Raw genomic sequence first — 20409 nt, 5'->3', positions numbered from 1 at the left:
CAATTTACATTCTAAAAATGACACAATGATGATACCAAATGTTACAAGTCTCCATTTAAAATAGGAACATTTATTGAACTTAAAAGAAACTATATTTAACAAATAGTAAAAACAGGTGTGGTAGAACAAGTAGATAAACAATATTTAACAAATATTAAAAACATGTGATGTAGAACAAGTAAGAACAAGCAAATAAACAACATTTAACAAATATAAAAAATGTGAGGTAGAACAAGTAAAATACTGAATAATAAATATTTAAGCATAAATAAAATAATTACACTATTGCAGTAGCATCAAATGCAATAACATAGAGAGTGGCTGTGTAATATAAGGTAATTTAAGGCATAATACATAGTGGTCAAACACCAGAGACCTAAAAAAACAAGGCCTAATTGTATGTTTACATCACAAAGAAGAATTAAGTGTTTTGGTTAACCAAGTAATCAGTGTGGTGGGAACGTCAGTGAAGCCTATTATATTTTTTTTGTCAACTCTGAATATATAGACCTACATTTGCAAAAGTTTTACATTTAGCTAAATGTTATTAACTGATGCAAAGCACTGGTCTGAAGTGAGTTTGGACCGTTTAAAAGACAAATGATGATCTTTGATGGTCAGGTACATGAGTCATAATAAACTGCACACTGTACTATACTTAATTTTAAAAGTAACCAACTATTTACAACCTAGTCATTTAATGCTTAGGTCTAAGTTTTAGTGCACTTAACTTAATCTCTTGTAGAGCAAATGGCTTTCCTAAGAAGATAAGGAAAATGTAAACAGCAATACCAAACAAAAAAACAACTTAAAAAGAATTGTGCATAACATGCTCATTGCCCCACTTCTTTACCCCACACACCCCTCACTGAAAATTCTTAATGCTCCCAGTTTAGGAGCTGCAGTTTATAATGGAGGAATTACACACACCCCTCACTGAAAGTTCTTAATGCTCCCAGTTTAGGAGCTGCAGTTTATAATGGAGGAAACAGAGATGCTCTGCATTTTATCCTGAGAAATTTTCTGGGGAGTGGCTCCAGAAGGCCAAGCGCGAATGCATTTTGTTTCCACCATGCAAATGGTTGGCCCGGCCGTCTGGCATGAAGGCTCCCGTAGGTATAGATCCTGCTGCTGAATAAAAAGCTGCTCCTCCTCATCATCAGTCTTCTCAGAGGTTGGTCCATGTGCCCCCAGAAGGTTGTCATACATCTGTTCAAGCATGTCAGATGGTCTTCCTCTTCTCCCTTAACTCTTCTCCGTTTTGGATCCAGGCATTGATCTTCTGAGGAAGCCTTAATCCATTTCTTAGCCTCAGACAGAGTCACATGCTCATCCTTTATCCAGTCTTTTGCAGTGCTCAGTGTGCCTGGTGCCAAGGCATGACCCCTGTAACAAGGATCTAGCAGTGTTGCGAGGCCCAAGCATTTGGTCTTGTCTGCGTTTTTGAACCTTATTTTTAAACTGTCCAGCATAGTGTCACAGAGTGCTTTGATGCCGATAGCACCCTCAACTTCAAGTAGCATTTTTAAGACAGTGATGCTGGGAATTATGCACAATATTGATGAGTCTGATCTGCTCATTTCCAGTGTTACCTTTTCGAGCAAGCTCAGTGTGTCAGTCAAATTGCCCACAAGAGTCCATTGATCTGTTGGTAAAATTGATATCTTTCCATGTTCCCCTGCATTAGTGCTCTCTCCACCCTCAATACCATGACTGAGGTGCCCCTGAGCAAGGCAACGAACCCCCAACTGCTCCCCGGGCGCCGCAGCATAAATGGCTGCCCACTGCTCCGGTGTGTGTTCACAGTGTGTGTGTTCACTGATGTGTGTGTGCACTTTGGATGGGTTAAAAGCAGAGCACAAATTCCTAGTATGGGTCACCATACTTGGCTGAATGTCACGTCACTTTCACTTTCGTCACTCTCATATCCAGTAAGTGCCCGCTTCTGCTCCAGCTCGCTCTCCAACATGTGAAGAGTGGAGTTCTAGTGTGTTGGCAACGTCTGGATTATTCTGTGCTCGGGGAGGTCAAATTCTTATTGAATGTCCTTCAAACGCTGTTTGGCCAGTATTGAATGGTTAAAATGGGTAGCAGAAGACTTTAATTTTGCAACGATGTCCATCACTGTTCGCTGGCTGTTGATTCCATCATTTACCACCAGCTGAAGTGTGTGAGCACTCCAGCTGAGATCGGGGATACTTCAGTGAGCCTCATCCCTTTAATCATGTTGGCGAAGCACCAGCACGACTCTCTCTGTGTCGATGTCCCAATGCCTCAGCAGACTGAGGAACACCTCACTGATATATATTTACCTGTGTGAGAGCTTTGACATTGAGGACAATTTGTTTCCTTTCCCAGACGCTGTCAATGAAATGATAGGTCAGTTTTCTACTTTTGCGTGAACATCTTCAAAGAGGTCAGTGCGATAGTACTTTTCTGTTTTGAGGGAGTATCTGGGCTCCAGCAATGCCACCAACCTTTGAAAACCAACACCAGAGACAACTGTAAATGGATGATTGTCTGTGGCAATCATCTCAACTATGGCAAGATCAACTTTTTTGGACCTGGTGTCAGAATTACTCCATTTCCTTTGGCCATCGAACATCTGCACAATATTAGGCTGTGTTGAACTTGCTGCAGAAGTAGAAGCTGCTTCTCGATCATCCTTTTCTTTTTGTGCTTCATTAAAGGCCTCAAGGTGGTGACATTTCAAGTGGCTCCACATTTTTTAAGTATTTTTCATCTTGCCCTTTTCAGCTCCCATGCCTCTGTATTGCAGATGTTGCAGCGAGCCTTACCTGGAGTAGGCTGCGTAAAATGCTGCCACACTTGATTTGTTGCCATTTCTTTAAAAAGAATAAACAAAAACACAGATCAGTGTCACTTCTGCAATCATCTTACATTCATATCACCCAAATTATGTGTGCAATGTGAATCATATGGATGGGTACACTGCATATGGTTAACTGTTTTAAGGGTAAAAGGCTTTCAACACAGCCTGATGATGCATTGCTTGCTGACATATTATAAGACAGATATAAACAGGTCATCACAAAATGACCTGACTGTCAAAACATTTAAATAATTTAAGAAAACAATAAACCAGAAAAGTAGCCATTGAAATAAAGTGCTTGATTTGTAATTCAAGACTGTCATGGTTTAAATTTTACTACATAAAATAAAATGAGCATGTCTAAGTAGGGTTGGGTATCATTTCAATTGTAGCGATTCTGGCTCTTATCGATCCTTGTTTCCGATTCCAATAGTCAAATACTTGAAGAATTTTTTTTTATTCCTTTTATTCTGAGACTTGGGTCTCTGCAGAGCAAAAGTGGGCGTTTATCAACTTGTGGGTGTTTGCAAACTGCTGGGTGTTTCTAAATCATGCAGTCTAAATGATCCCTCTTACCCAACCCCACCCCTAAACCTAACATCACTATGACGTCAACCAATCAAGAATAATGGTTTAAAAACACCCTGATCTGGTAACTCCCAGTACTTTCCTGCAGAGACACTTGTTTATTCTTGCCAATTTTTAGTTAGTAGGGGTAGCTGCAACTTGGAGCAATGGGCGTGTCAAAAGGTTTCTCATTGGTGAAACAAAAGGTAGGGGGCGTGCCAAAAGGTAATGCCAATGCTGGCTGTTAAATAAATAAATTCAAAATAATCCTATAAAACCAAATTATATTCCAAGATAAAAACGGCGTTAATGATATTAAGAATATTATTTTAAATTACTTTTTGCTCCAGGCTGCAGCTACCCCTGTCTCATTTAAGCAATAACCAATAAAATGGCTAAAGTGAAAGGAGTCTCTTCAAATAAAGATTGTGTTGATTGCATTACTCCAGTAGGTGGCATAATCATTTATTCAAGAAGACTCAAGATATATATATATAAATGTATAAAACGGTGATTCATTAATTAATTAAACCGGTATTTATGAATGAGACTGAATTAATTAATTTTAAACGCATATTTATGAGGTTTTTTTTTAATAGACTGAAACATGTTATTCTGTGCAGCTGTCTGACATGTAGTTAATCGTGATACAGGCGCGCTGCTATTGAAGGCCAAAAGGGTCAAGCACACATGAATTTTAATGCGTCAACAACACCATAAATACGTGTATTTCACGCGTAAACAACGTTGTTTACGTAAAGACACAGAAAGCGCGAGGCAACCGCCACGCTACTGACACGCAGCAGAAACGCCACGCTCACGGCATGCAGCCAGTGTGTCACCGGCCTCAGCCAGGTGGTCGCTGAATAAAACTCCTATACAAATACCACGGAATCACGGAACAACGTCTGCGTTATTTAATCCTATGACCAGTGTTCGTACAGCTGCCGTATGCATACGGATAGCCTACAACTTAGGCTCACTAAATACAATGACAAGCGAGGCATTTGCGTTTTCCATTTGGACTCACAAACTTTCTTAACTATAGTTGCACGCACATATAGACCAACGTTTTTCACTTTCAAAGTGTATGGCACCATTTAGCTGACTCTGTGTTGTTCATGGGAAATAAGAAAGGACATTTCAGCAACGTGACGAGTACTGACATTTTTTTGTGGTTCAAGATGTAAATAAACACAGTAGGCATCTTTAATCAAAATCATATATATTTTACAAATTTGGACAGTAGTGGAACATTGGTGAACAACTGTACAATCAAACAGATTCAAATATACATCCACTTGATCATACACTCCCTTTTTACATGTTTTTTTTTTTTACACAGAAATCCATTCACACATCCAAACATACACTTTTTCTTCAGCAGCACCAAACAGTTACACCTGTACTGTAAATCTGTCTCACACACACACACACACACACACACACACACACACACACACACACACACACACACAAATATATATACATTTCTCTCTCTCTCTCCCTTCACCCAGCAATTGTAATCACATTTGTTGCAACACCTACTTCACAACGCTCATATATTACAGTGTGATTTTATGCTACATTGTTTCAGGGGTGAACAAGTATTTACAGGAACACAACTGCTAGTGGACAGGACTAGGATCGGTGGAGGGAAACTGGCTCATAGTAGCATAGATGTGTTTTGTATGTGAAGTGATGGTCACAGGTGAGATGATGGAACATCACAGGTCTCAGTCACAGGTAAGCAGTGAACTATCGTGGCTGCAATGTACGATTGAAACTCACAAAATGCAAAAAACTTCACCATGTGAGTCTCCGCCGTAAGCATTGTATTATACAATACTTCATAAATCTGTACATAAAGAATAGTGCAAAAATATTGTTATGTTAATTATTTGAGTCTTGTTTTCCAGTAGAAAATAACATCAATATAACAACAAAAAAGTACCCAAAAAGCAAAATTGCATTTTATGATGTATTTATTATTTTTAAAGTTAGGGCCAGTAATATTTTTTTTTTTAATAAATAAATACTTTTTTAATACTCAAAAGCAAAGAATTTTAAATTGTTACAATTTTTTTTATCATATATATATATTAAATTAATGTTCTTCTTTTGAACTTTTTATTCATCCAAATATATTGGGAAAAAAACAAAGTTTTAACAAAAATACTAGGCATCATAACTGTTTTCAACATTGATAATAATAATAAATGTTTCTTGATTACCAAATCAACCAACTAAAATGATTTCTGAAGGATCATGTGACTCTGAAGACTTGAGTAATGATGCAGAAAATCCAGCTTTTATTTTAAATTGTAATTATATTTCACAATATTACTATTTTTAATCAAATCGATGCAGCCTTGAGACTTCTTTCAAAAACATTTGAATCTCTCTGAGCCCAAACCTTTGAATGGTAGCGTGTATTTTCTGAAAACAATATTTATACATTCTTAAACAAACCTGATAAGCTCTGAGCATAATTTAGATATTTTTTACTGGAAAACAAGACAAAATACTGATTAGAAACAGGACTTTTGGCAGTGTATTTGTGGTGGTTTTTGTTCAGTTTATTGTTCAATATGTTGTTTGGTTGTGTAGTTAAAACTAAAACATCTAGTGCCCTTGACCACACGTGCCAACAAAGACATAACAGTCAGTTACTGTTCGTTTAAAGTCTCTGATTGTCCTTGCAACTGATTGTGAAGGAGTGTTCTTAAGGCTCAAGATCATCCTGAATGCCAGTAATTAATAAACTGATAAAAAAGTGAGAGGTAGTGCAACACTGAAGGAGGGAATAAGTGAAAGAAGAATATAGAAGACAACAGTTCAGTAAGAAAGGGTGGGACAGATGAGCAAATAACTCATAATAAAACTCTTCCTCTTCACTCAAGGCTCTTTTTGTCATCCTCATCTCTATTCCATTGTTCTTGTGGGCTGCGACAGGCTGTGGACTAGCTCTCCCAGCATGCACTGCTGTGTCAACACAAGGTGGGAAGCATCAGACCTCCACATGTCCCTGAGTGAGGTGTGTCCTAAGCTGTTTAGCTGCATTTACGATCTTCCGCTGATGGCCGAGCAGATTCACTCCTAGAGCCTGAACATCCCTGAGAGAAAAGCGATGCATTATAATCACTGCACTCACACAGAAATATGTTTGTAAATGCACATTTCTTCAACTGAAATAGATAAATCGTATTGGTTAGCAGGGCCGCTGCTGGCCAAATGGGTGCCCTACACTCTACGTGTAGGGAGATACAACTCCTTACATTTTAAAACAAATCTAAACAAAGAACGAAATAAAAGCAAACCAATAATTCTACATTTATTTTATATGTCTACATAAATCTATACGCTACTGCTTAAAGGTTGGGCACATTCTTGAAGATCTACTTGAAATAAATGCTGTTCCCATTGAACTTTATATTTATTTAAGAAACTTACAAAAATTATTATAGTTTTCACAAAAATATTAGGCAGCACAACATTGATAATAATAATTTTTTTTTTTTTCAAATCAGAATATTAGAATGATTTAAGTAGGATTACGTGACACTGAAGAGATTTGCATCACAGGAATATATATATATATATATATATATATATATATATATATATATATATATATATATATATATATAAAAATAGATATATAAAATAAAAAAATAAATATAAATACAAATGCTGTTCTTTATAACTTTCTATTCATCTTAGAATTAATATATATATATATATATATATATATATATATATATATATATATATATATATATATCACAGTATTCACAAAATGTCAATAATATTTCACAATATTACTGTTTTTTATGTATTTCTGTTCAAACAAATGCAGCCTTGGTGACCATAAGAGGCTTCTTGAGAAATAATTGATGTACTTGTTTACTAAAGAGACAGCAGGTATGAAATATGAGATGCAATTGTGTAAAAAAAAAAAAAGAAAGAAAGAAAGAAAGAAAATGTCAAATTATTCAAGAAGTCTGAAAATATTTACAAAGTATTTCCAATGTATAAAATGCTAGCTAATGAAATTAGCCATGGCAGGGAAAAAAAAGTTGGCTATTTCATTCCAAAAACATCACAGTTGTCCATTAGATTAGAGAATGCTATTAAACAACACAATACATCATTTAAGGTTGTGGCAGGAATGAGTCCGTGGCAAGAATTTGTATTTGTTTTTGAAAAAGAAAGAAATTCTTCTGTGACATATGTATATGTTGGACAAACCACTGTGAAAAGTGTGTTTTAACTTACTCCATTGTGAGCATGCTCACTCCCTCCAGACTGTGGTACTGTGCTCTCTCAAACGCATCTTTATACCGGTCCATCTTTAGAGCTGTCAGCCAATCACCGACTGTTGTCACTGTTGAGAGGTCAGTAGGGGTGGGGCTTAAGAGTGGCTGGCTGGGACTAAGAGAGAGGAGAATATTTGAAAAGATCAAACACAATATTAGCTGTTAATATAATGTGGTAAATGTAGTTTTAATTAACTCACCGGCTGTGTTCTGCCTTTAGGGAGGCAGGGTGGCGTATGAGTCGGTCGAGGGACGACAGAAGAGAATCAAATGCTGGCCTGTCCTGTCTGTTGGCCTGCCAGCACTGGAGCATCAGAGAGTGAAGAGCTGGAGGACAACCGTTTGGAGCAGGTAAACGGTACTGATCAACCACTGCCTTCATCACCTAGAAAAAAGAGTGAGAGGATAATTAGGGAAGAGAGATGACACATGCACTGCCAAGTACACACTGCAGCTAAGATACAAACACATTCTACAGCCTTCTTCAATCACTCAAGCATCTACGAAACACAACCCCTCTGTCGGCCGTGATTTAGTTGCATTTGCAGAACATAACATGTCTTTGGATGCTGTAATATAACTGTGGTAAAAAAAAAAAAAAAAGCCAATATAAATTATGCAAGATGCCAGAATGTTGTTATGGTTACCATGCTGTAAATCATCACAATTTCGGTAGTATCTTATTTTTGTACACAAGCGGAATGATAATTTAAGGGATTCGTATTTAAATTACAGTGTGTACATGTGTATGTTTGTATCTTAGTGAAGTGTTTAAATGTATGAGTCAGAGAAATACTAAAGCAGAGACTGGAAAAGAGATTTGGAGGAAAAAGGAACTGAAAAACAGAAATTAAAAGAAAAAAAAAGAGGACGTTTTTTTTTTACTGGATTGCATCATTCACTTCACATGATTTTGGTTAATAAATGTTCAAAAATACTCTTTTTGGTGCACATCAAAGTCTTTGTGCTGGTTGACTTGGTTCATGTCTTAGAGCTCTTTATTGAATCATTCTTTGAAATCCCTAGGAAGAAAAAGAATGGGAAAGATACTTGCAGATTCATAGCAGCCGAAAAATATGCAGTTTAATGTACTATTTAGTCAACATGTGAACACATACTCACTGAAGTCATGACATTTCTAGCTGCTGGCTAGAAACTCGAAACTTTTAGAGAGAAACTTCTCTTAAAAATACTCTAAAACCTGATAAATGTCACACTCTTAAAGTGCAGCTGCAAACTTGAAATCCCAAGCAGCAAGTTTCAAACACATTGCTTACTACACTGAACTTTATTGTGCTTTGTTTATGCAACTAAGCATAAAACATTCTAACAGCTCCCTCTAGAGTACATTAGGTTAATTTAATTGCTTCTTGACTGCATGGGATGTAAAGCACGTGTGGCTGTAAAATGAATAATGCTCACCTCTTGGTTACTCATGTCCCAGTATGGACGTTCTCCATATGACATGACCTCCCACATGAGTATCCCAAAACTCCAGACGTCACTCGCTGAACTGAATTTACGATGCTGGAAAGCTTCAGGAGCTGTCCACCGCACAGGGATCTTACTGCCCTGAAAGACAGAGGGAATCATTCAATCAAACGCAATGATGACACAAATTAACAAAGATGTCCAGGCCTCAAACAAATCTCATCAGAGTAAGAATGAAAAGAACTTAAAAAATAAAATGAATTGACATACATCCATTTAAACACGAGCAGCGTTTTTACATTTTCAGAAATCTTCCTATAACGCACCAGTGACGCAGTGTAGGTGGGCATGTTGTGGTCCAGACCCCTCATTAAACGGGAAAGGCCGAAGTCAGACACCTTACAAACCAGGTTTGAATTCACCAGAACGTTCCGGGCAGCGAGGTCACGATGGACAAAATTCCTCTCGGAAAGATATCGCATTCCGGCTCCAACACCTCTCACCATTCCTACCAGCTGCAAGACGCTGAACTGATCCTCGTTTTCCTTCAAAAAACAACAAAAAAAAGCTTACAAAGCCATTCTCCAAAAACTGTGATAATTCAACTTAACTTTCACCTGGTTCTTTTTAAAATAATACATAATAATACAATAAAGAATAATATTTATTTCATTTATATATATATATATATAGATAGATAGATAGATAGATAGATAGATAATTTAATAGAACTTAACATCATGTATTTTGTTCTTACTCTGAGAAAGGCATCCAGGGGGCCGTTTTCCATAAACTCTGTGATAATGCGTTCAGGAGGGGTGCGAGTGATCACACCTTCCAGTTTCAGTACATTAGGGTGGTCAAACTGGCCAAGTACCCCGGCCTCACTGAGAAACACGTTCTTCTCACGGTCTGTCACTCCCCAACGCAAAGTCTTGACCGCGACCAGCATCTCTCTACGACCTAATGGCCTGTACCGGCCACGGGACACCTCCCCAAACTGAGCTAGAAAGAGAAATCCAATCATTACAGTATTTTATTATTATTCTTTTTTTAAATCTGATTCATACACTTTGTGTCAAGCTAATGTTATCCTGCCTCTGAAACAGTGACAAACGTTCAACACATGTACTAACCAGCACCAATGACCTCTTCGATCTTTATGTGAGCAGGCTCGATTTCTCGTGCAAACTCTTTGACTGCCTCACTGGGGTCTTCATAAGTGGAGGGGTCCACGTAATATTTCACCCCACCTGAATGAAAAACAAAATCCACACAGACCACCTAATGACTGGTTCTGTCACAGACATGCAGCTCAAGATTTCAGGCGGAATAAAGTAAAACCACAAATATGTACACCACAGTCAGAAACTACTGACACGGCACATTTATCATCCTTTGTCAAAATAGCAAAATTCTCACAAACCCCTTTTAATTGCGGTGTAGACATAGTACTTTACTGAATCATAGTTATTACATATAAGCAATAATTACTAAGTAGTCTGAATACAGCCCGCTTTAGAAGAAGAAAATATAATGTACATGTAGTGACTGTTGGAGAAATGTAGACAAATATGCACTCAGTTCACCTCTGTTGCTGATGTATCTCTGAAGTCTGTCGCTGTAAGGGCTTTCTCTCCTTTTACTAGTGGAAAAAAGGTGACAAAGACACAATAACAGTGATGCTCTTTTATTCTTTTACATGCAATAAACAGGTCTCTCTGTTATCTATATACATTACATAATAGCTGAGATGAAGAGTTCTGATGTACATACCTTCGAAACACAAACACAATAATGATCGCGATCACAACCAATAGAAATGCTGCTCCGCCCATTACTGATCCAATCATAAGAGGCAGGCGATTCTGAATCTGCTTTGACTGTTCCTCTACAAAGTGAAAAAAATGGCAATAACAAATTAAATGAAATAATTTGACAATAAAAATATTATATGCACACAACTGTTCAGAATTTGAGATCGGTATGCTTTTTGAAAGTATCTTTAGCTCACCAAAGGTGCACTTATTTAATAAAACATAACATAAAAACAGTAATATGTGAAGTATTTTTACAATTTCAAATAAAAGTGTGTACGTGTGATGGCAAAGCTGATTTTTTTAGTATCATTACTCCAGTCTTCAGAGTCACATGATGCTTCAGAAATCATTCTAATATGCTGATTTGGTGCTCAAAAAACTTTTGTTATTATTATGAATGTTGAAAATATTTGTGCTGCTTAAAATTTTTGTAGAAACTGTAAGTTATAAATTATTTGTCTGAATTTAAGTCTTCACTGTCACTTTTGACCAATTCAGTGCATCCTATGTACATACTATGTACTTATCATAGTAGTTACAATAATTATATAATAACTAGGTACTAACCCTGAGCCTACCCCTAAACCTAACCCTACCCCATCGAGTTACCTTGTATTGCCAGAACTTTCTTAGATAAATACACTGTAAGTACACATACTGTAAAATAAAGTGCTACCGTAATTTCTTAAAAACAACAACAACAACAACAATAAACTGACCACATTTGTACAGTATTGTCAAAATATTAAAAAAAAAAAAAAAAAAAAAAAAAAAAACAATTTAATTACACAAGAGGATGTTGCAAAATTTGTTCATTTTGTGGGGATACTTAAAGCAAATAATTTGTCGGAGTTTGTCTGACAAAAAAGTTGGAAATCTCTGAATAAGGGTATATTTACATAATGCATATGTCCTTTGCTTACTGAACAAGTAGCATTTGGTACTGAAGCATTAGTAAAGAGAAATTGCATCTCTTATTATACCTAAAACTGAAAATGTAAAGAAACTGAACTTAATAGCCTATGAATATGAATATGTTGGCTAGAATGATTAATTATGTGTGAGATTTTTTGGCCTACCCATTGCTAGAGTGCTGAAGTAAACGGTGTGGCTGTAGGGTCCGTAGCCTCTCTCATTTCGGGCACGGATCTGGAAGGCGTAGATGGAGCCTGGAATCAGACCTCCAACTGTCACTGTGTTGGTTTCACTGAACACGCTCATAGCACTGTCCTCATCAGACCCCTGCCAGAGAGACAAAGCACCATCTCTGTGATGACGAGACAATATCCGTTTCCACAATGATTACACAGTGTTTTATATTGATGTAAAGGGACAGTTCACCTAAAAAAGGGAAATTATGTCATCGTTTACTCAAGTTGTTCCCAGTGCTATTGCAGTACTATTTCTATACTATCAGCATTTTTGTTTTCATTTTAATTCTTGATCATGTTTTAGTAATTTTTTATGTACTTTTGTCATTTTTTTTTAAATATTTTATTTAGAAAATTACATCATTATTTACTCTCATGCCATTTCCAGTGTTATTATTTATACTCTGTTATAGTACTTGTTTTCATGTTCATTTTAGTTTACATTTTAGTAATTTTATTATGTGGTTTTGTCATTTTATTATTATTATTTTTCTATTTAGCAATTTTTTTATTCTATTTAATTTGAGTTAAAGTACTTTTAGTACTTAACCCTGTTTTTGCTAGTTGCGAAGGTAACTTTAAAACGCTTGTGTAAGTTCATCTAATATTTATATTTTATTTCAGCTTTATTTCAATAAAAAATATATATTTAATACTATTTTAATAGTTTAATATCCGTAGTTAACAATAAGATCATTAGTCATTTAAAAAAAGGAATTTCCTTTTCACACTTTTTTGTGCAATTATAAACGGATAGCTCATCTAAAAATGAAATGCATTTACTCACCATCATATTGGTTATGATGTTGTAGTATTGTTTTATATAGTATTATTGGAATACTTTAACTTAAACTTGTTTCAGTTGATTTGAAATGTTTAAGTGTTTTGAGTGCAAGTGTTTCAGCTAATTATTACATTTTAATTTAGCTTCATTGCAATTACAAAATAAATAAATAAATAAATATGTTTAATTAATTTAGCTTTGGTTCATAATAACAACACTGGTAGTTTCTCACCCAATTAACAAAAAAGATTTTTAGGAATGTGAAAGAGAGTTTCGCTCCAGCTCTAATTAAACACTTGAAGCAGTAGACCTACTACTTGAAATCTAAAGGAAGGGGACGTGTTGGAGCAGAACTATGGCCCTCCAGGAGCTGAGTTTGACACCCCTGCTTTTATATTGAGCATAAATAACAGTAATGACCTTGTCGTGGTACCGGAGCTGGTATTCCAGGATGTCCCCGTTGGGCCGGTCAGGCTGAGGCCAGGACAGTGTGATGGAGTCATGAACTCTGTTCAACTGGTGCAGCATGGGCACCTCAGAAGGCACTGAGACACAAACATGTAATTATACGTGTGACCACACGGGGGCTCATAACTTCACAATAAGAAACTACTTTTAGATATTTAAAACCACAACAAATGCTTAGATTTTTGTTAATGTTAAGAACTACAATACACGCTTGGATTCTCATGTAGACCTAAATAAGACATTTGCATTATGCTTTGGTGCATGCTTGACGGTTAGTTAGACATTGCTGAAATCTCATCGGTGTAAATGAGGTCATGAGTTAATCATTCTCCTCTTGCGAGCCCCCTGACCCCCTTCATCTCAACTGATGTCTCTGTCTGTTAATTAGTCATGAGGAAGCACATGGATAGGTGACTCTATCCTGTTCAATCAGCAGCACACCAAGCTTAAATAATGGGAGTTATATAAACTAGTCATATATCTGCAGAATCCATCTGAGATTGATTTACTGCTAAAGATAGAAGGGAGAGAGAGAGAGACAGTGAGAGAGAGAGGGGGGGGGGGGGGTGTCTGAATTGCGCCTTTTCCAAAGTTTCTGTGGGCTGCCACATTGATTATCCACCCTCCATTCTCCATCTCTCTCTCCGTCTCTCATGTTGCTTTCTTGACCATTATATGAAATGACAGTATATCGTGACCCAAAGCCACCTGGGTCCAGATAGCAGATGAAGAAAAATTATGAACGGAAGAGAGAGATGGATGGACAGACTCGAGGGGAGAGGAAGCGGAAAGACAGGCGTGGAGGACGACTAGACAGTGATGGCAGGAGACAGACGCAGAAAGACATAGATACACTGAGCAAACAGTTTGGTGCAAACACATACTGCGGATAGTCCCAGGATACATTTGCTTTTCTTGTACCTGACTGGCTGGTGGTGAAGTTGATGCTGGCGAACTGAGGTGGAAAAGGGCTGAGCGTCGACACTTCATTTATTGCTTGAACCTGTAAAACCAGAGCTTATATTGCAGCTATGCTCTTCCATGCACATAAGCTGCATTAAAGTATAATAATGAGCATCGTATGGGAGCAGAGACCAGGGCTGGTTATCACACTTTTCACTTTACAAAAATTTCTCAGGGTAGGTTCCTGTATGGGAAGTTACACTACTGTTCAAATTTGGGTTTGGTAAAAAAAATTCTAGAAAAAAGTAAAAAAAAAAGTAAAAAAAAAAAAACTTTCTATGCTCAAAAAGGCTGCATTTGTGTATTCCAAAATGGAAAAAAAAGTCAAGAAAGAGTAATTTAATTGACCTATTTTAACACACAACCATCAATAGCGTGGAAAGACTTTTTCTCTAATTAATCATGATTAATCGCATATTAATATATTTATATTGTCATAATTTCACATCGAATGTATCTTATTGTTCTTGATAGCGTGTTAAACATAGTCTATCGCTAGTAAAATTATGCCAGAATATATATATATATATATATATATATATATATATATATATATATATATATATATATATATATATATATATATATATATATATATATATATATATATATATTTATAGAGAGAGAGAGACAGAGGGTTATATATTATTTATATAAATTAATATAAATGAATACATTTATCAAACAACAGTTTCCTCTTGTGACAACTTGCCACAGTCTCTTTTATATGATGCTCTCTTTTCTTCAGTATGTAAAATATTCACTGTGAAACACTTTTTTTTCCAACAACTGAATCCTTTTATTCTATAATGTTATTCCACTATGAGACTCTATCTGAACAAAGTGGTTACCTGTATGAGGTAGGTGACCCTAGTAAGCAGGTTTTTGAGGGTGACCCTTGTCTGCTTTAAGCCAGTTTGAGAGGGGGAAAAAGTGACAGTATCTCCACACCAGGAACACACGCTTGGTGGCGTGTCGGTGGCAGAGGGGCAGATTCGACACACCACCCCATACCACACTTCACTTCGTCCCCCCATGTCTGCAGGAGGTCTCCAGCGCAACGACACCCCACCCTCCGAACTCTCATACTCCCATGACAGAGACACCGGTGCTGATGGAGGGCCTGAGAAAGAACACCTGAGGTCATTCACAAACACCATTAGCACTCACCAGCTCCTAAACCGTCTAATGATTAGCCTCTATAAACTAGAATGAGAACACAAATTTAAACCTTGGAGGGATTTGGTTAATATGTGGGTTGATGGCAAATGTGTCCATAATAAAGAAAAGGAAAATCTTTTCAAAAGTTTTTAAAAATGTCATTCATTTTATGTGTCAGTTTCATTAGTAAATGAATTATGAATTAATTAGTGTGAATTATAGGAGTAACAAAGTTGTCCATTTAAGGGTACTGCCCCAGTGACAAGCTGATGTATGCCTAAGGCCATGTTTTTCTGATAGTATATTTACAATGATTGTTTGTCCATTGTCTTATTATCTTATAAATAGCTAGTTGTGCTCTTACTTGTGCAGGCGGTGGTGTTGGCATCGGTGTGCGCGCGATAGTAACCACTCCGACATTCGCAAAGTTTAGACCCTTCTGAACTGGTTCTGCTGTTAGCTGGGCACTCTGTGCATGAAACTGAGCCCGCTACTGGTTTATAGGACCCCATCGAGCACGCTATTGAAAGGAGAGAAAAGAAAAAAAAAACGATAATTATGGCACAAGATGCACTCAAGCTGTTTGGAAAGTCTCAGATTCCTGCTTTGGAATTCTGTCAATTACACCAGGAACGGGATGCCGAGTACAGAAGGGGAATGTAACGATCCAACTGGATTCAGTGACTGGCGATTGAAACGTAAACTGTTGCAGAAGAGAACTGAAAAAAAAAAATGTTTTAAAAACACACTCAATCAGTGGGTGCAAATTTAATTAGCAAGTCTTACTGTTCTCTCAGGCACTTGATTTATTTAGTCAGATGTTTAATTACTGAGAAAACAAAGAGCAAAAACATTGTTGGAGTGAATTCGCTCGGCTTGATTGTTGTTATCCTGACAGAATGTAATCCTGTGGGAAATCGTTTCTAGTTTTGTATCATGGCACATAAATAAAAGACATCGATATCAAGCTGTCAGACCCACTCACCACCCAGTGATATAATTGTTATGACACTGAGATTTCTGATTGGCTATTAATTTGAGTCATTTGCAAGAAAACACTGCCTTATTGGATTCTTGCATTTGGATATAATGATATGCTCGGCAGCTGCGAAACATGTCAACCTTTCATCGGAGATCGATTGCTACACAGCTTGAAGCTCAGCAACAAACTCCATCCTTTCAACTGTGTGGTTACAGAACAAATCACAACAAATGCAATATGAGGTACGTTGGGGAATCAATATGTTTGGATAACCCACACTGAAATGTCTAAGTGAATCATGCTTATCAAACAATATAACTGCTGAGCCACAGAAGAGCTTGTATTCTGACACTTGTGACAGGAATGCTGTGATCTGCTGAAGTGCTTTGTCACAGAAATCCTGTGACACTGTAGCGCTTTAACATAATTACAGTTGATGGAGTTAAGGGTTGCTGTTTCATTCTTGTCAGCCTTAAAGTTCTCCGCCCTCAAGTGAGTAGACAGCTCAGACTCCTATAACACATTAAAAGCACTTCAATGGCAGATAGAGAGAGAGGGAAGAAAGAGATTTAAGTTTTCAGAAAGCTAAAAAGGATTTTTATGTTCTTGCTTGTCTGTCAGATTTGATATTTGCTTCTTAACACTACTGTGAGAAGTGAGAAGGAGCGAATGAAAGATGGGCAAAGTGAGAGAAAAGAAAGTGAGCATTGTCCATCTATCTTTCATGTGGTTGGATTATTATCCAATGTATTCAACACTAGCTGTGACAAAAGACATGCTTTAGCTACAAAACTTCTTCACTCCTCAGACAACTCCTACACTTTTCTAAATGTCTCGTTCTTCTGTTCACACTCCCTGTTCGATCAGTGTCTCATTTCCTTTTCTAGCGGCCACTATTTAGCCAAAAGGCATCTAGTTTCCTCATAAAAATAATTAACACATTTAATAACTGGCCCAGATTTCTTATCTTATTAATGAGATGGCATCAATGTGATACAGTTGCTGATCAGAAGACACAAAAGTTGTTTTTATGACATGCATGTCTGGGGTTAGAGTAAAAATACAGTCATTTGCTATGTGTTAGCTTTATGTGTCATATCCATAGACTGTCATATCGAGAACAATGACAAAATGCTCTTCTTGAGGAAATCTGCTATAAGCAATGTTGAGAATGAAGGGTTTAGAGTTGTCAGGAGACTGAAATGACTGTGGAGGCAGTAAATGTTTGAAATATTTAATAATGTTGTTCACAGCCTGTCCTTCTCCATCACACGGCAAACTGTGTGGCTTGGATGCTGCCAGATAACTCAAGCTGATCCTAGAATGATCCTTTTACAAATGTATCACATTCTATTCATTTTTCTATCAAATTAGATCATAATCTTGTACTGTATACGTACACACACACACACACACACACACACACATAGACACACACACACACAGATATGATTAAAATACAGTACAAACAATAATCTTGTGCAATAATATTACAATAAACTAACTATTTCTTATTATCAATTTAGAAAAAATTGTGAACAGCTGTGCTGCTCAACATTTTAAATTGTGATGTATTTTATTTCATGATTCTTGGATGAATAGAAAGCTTAAAAAACAGAACTAATTTAAAATAGAAATCTTTTCTAATATTGTAAATGACTTGAATGATACATGTTATGAAATATATAATTATAAATTGATTAGTTCTATAATTATATATTACTTTTAACTACTTTTATTTTAACGCATCCTTGCTAATATTTATAATGTCTGATATAATATAAAAACAATCCGATTCTGATATGTATCCCAAGTATATGCTCCTTTACCAGAAAAAAACTATATATATATAAATATATTTGACTAAACAATCAAATATAACTTCATAATGTAACAATACAAAATATTTTAAAACATCATATTTTTATATTTATACTATATTGTGTGTACGTGTGTGTGTGTGTGTGTGTGTGTGTGTGTGTGTGTGTGTGTGAGAGAGAGTGTGTGTGTGTTTATATATATATATATATGTTTTTTCTCCCTCCAATTATTATATTATATTATATTATATTATATTATATTATATTATATTATATTATATTATCAGTTTACTGAGTGCATGCTGTTTTGAGCTGGTTTATGTGTGTGTTTGATAAATCAAGAGAGAATTAAACTAAAGGCATTGGTGGGGGAGGGGCTGTTCATGTTTAAATAGACCACGGCTCATAGAAATACAAAACTGATGAAAAATTAAATTAGTTGCATTCAGAGAAGAAGTGAAAGAGACATCGAAAAAGATGCAGATGAAGGGAAAATGTAAAAGCAAATGGGCAGCGAGCGCGGGAGACCTCGGTGAAGTGTATAATTTGCCGTTGACATCGTACTTGGTATTTAGATCGCTGACCCAATTTCTCTCTCTCTCTCTTTCTCTCTCTCTCTCTTTCTCTCTTCCTCTGGTTGCTCTCATTCTCTTTATTTGGCTTGCAGCATTCTGACTAAAGCACAGATGCACAAACACACATAAGCGCATGAACACACAAACAACAAACACAGTGACTCACACACAACTTCAAAATCAGGACAGAAAAAGGTATGCACTTCATATTCAGGACTCTGTCTCGCTCTCGTTCTCTTTCTCTCTGTGTATATCTCATGTAGAAACCACCCAAGGAAATACATTTCTCTCTAATTAATCTACATAATTATTCCATTTAATGTGATATTATTTGCTTGTAATGCACTGCTGGCTCCTGGCATTACACAATACTCTCGTTTTCTGTTCATTAGATCAGGAACAGCTAAACTAGTGACTGACAGCTCCTGGATGGCCCATCTGTAGCGGACACTCGTTTAATAGCACATGATTTGAGTAAGATAAAAAATAAATCATGCTTACATAGAAAAAAACACATATTGCCAACTCCTTTGGCAGGGATTTCCCCTCACAAAACATTAAAAATAAAACATTCAATGTGCACTGGAGCAGCTTGTGAAAATGAATGAATAGGCAATCTTCTACTATTCTACTATCAACAAGAATGTATTCATAGTAATAGTGCCAATATAATGTCTGTAACACAAGGAAACTCTCAGCAAATTATAAACACCCCTGTGGTCACCAGTTACATTTTGGTTTCATCCTTTCCAGAGAAATCACAAAAAACTGCACTGATCAAAATGCAAGTTAAAATGTCTCTGAATACACCATTTTTATGCTATTTGAATGGCCTTAGCAACATGGTGGATATAAATAATACATCAAATCATACATTCAGGCCTGAGATTTAGTTTATTAGTATGTCAAAAGTGGGAATGAGTCATTCCGCCTACAAAAACACCACTGCATCTAACAAAAAAGGTTATTTATATGCCTGCCCAGAATCTGGAAGATTCTGTAAATGACATTTGATATTAGACACAAGTGGATGAATAGATGCACGTTCAGCGGTCCACTATGCAAAGTTAGTTTTCATGTGTGGATGAGCAGGTTTAATGGTTTCATCTGCTCAGTCATGCTTCATCGACCAGAATCTTGAAGGACAACTGAGGTCAAAGCAGAAGAACATGTCTGTGGGCCTTTGAGACTTGCTCTTTAGGGAACAACTCGCCCATACTAGTCTCAAATCTAATATCTACACATTTGTCCTGAAAATATTACTACAGTTTATTATTTTTATTTTTTTTACATTTAAATTACATTTGTCATCATCATTTACTTAATCTTGATAACAGATTAAGTAATAAGTATACTAACTTAATAAGTATATTAATGTATACGTATACTTCATATAACGTTATACTGGACGTTACAACGTGATGCCCAAATTCACCTGTAGCATTGAAAAGGCTTATTTAATATTTTAGTGTTTAATCTTCATAATTCAATAATGATTTTTTTTAGCAGCTTTAATTAAGATATTCATTCATTTT

At 36.3% G+C, this 20409-nt stretch overlaps 1 protein-coding gene across 2 annotated transcripts in view; it reads right to left on the bottom strand.

Annotated features, from left to right (window-relative positions):
* Window positions 1-5741: 5741 nt before the first annotated feature.
* The window catches only part of LOC113059953 (ephrin type-B receptor 5-like), a 52700-nt gene continuing 38032 nt past the window's right edge, over window positions 5742-20409 (bottom strand). For both annotated transcript variants that reach the window (XM_026228671.1, XM_026228672.1), the window contains exons 6-19: window positions 15862-16017; window positions 15188-15459; window positions 14295-14376; window positions 13326-13450; window positions 12050-12212; window positions 10927-11041; window positions 10740-10795; window positions 10287-10403; window positions 9908-10155; window positions 9477-9695; window positions 9142-9291; window positions 7920-8104; window positions 7679-7834; window positions 5742-6516 (exon numbers count right to left, since the gene is read on the bottom strand). In XM_026228671.1, coding sequence (XP_026084456.1) covers window positions 6411-6516; window positions 7679-7834; window positions 7920-8104; window positions 9142-9291; window positions 9477-9695; window positions 9908-10155; window positions 10287-10403; window positions 10740-10795; window positions 10927-11041; window positions 12050-12212; window positions 13326-13450; window positions 14295-14376; window positions 15188-15459; window positions 15862-16017 — 2150 coding nt within the window. In that variant the 3' untranslated portion in view covers window positions 5742-6410. The remainder of the gene's footprint in view (window positions 6517-7678; window positions 7835-7919; window positions 8105-9141; window positions 9292-9476; window positions 9696-9907; window positions 10156-10286; window positions 10404-10739; window positions 10796-10926; window positions 11042-12049; window positions 12213-13325; window positions 13451-14294; window positions 14377-15187; window positions 15460-15861; window positions 16018-20409) is intronic.

The sequence above is a fragment of the Carassius auratus genome, chromosome 41 (genome assembly GCF_003368295.1).
Source record: "Carassius auratus strain Wakin chromosome 41, ASM336829v1, whole genome shotgun sequence".
Classification (NCBI taxonomy): domain Eukaryota; kingdom Metazoa; phylum Chordata; class Actinopteri; order Cypriniformes; family Cyprinidae; genus Carassius; species Carassius auratus.
The sequence above is the reverse complement of the archived record's forward strand: the minus strand, read 5'-3'. Positions and strand labels throughout refer to the sequence as shown.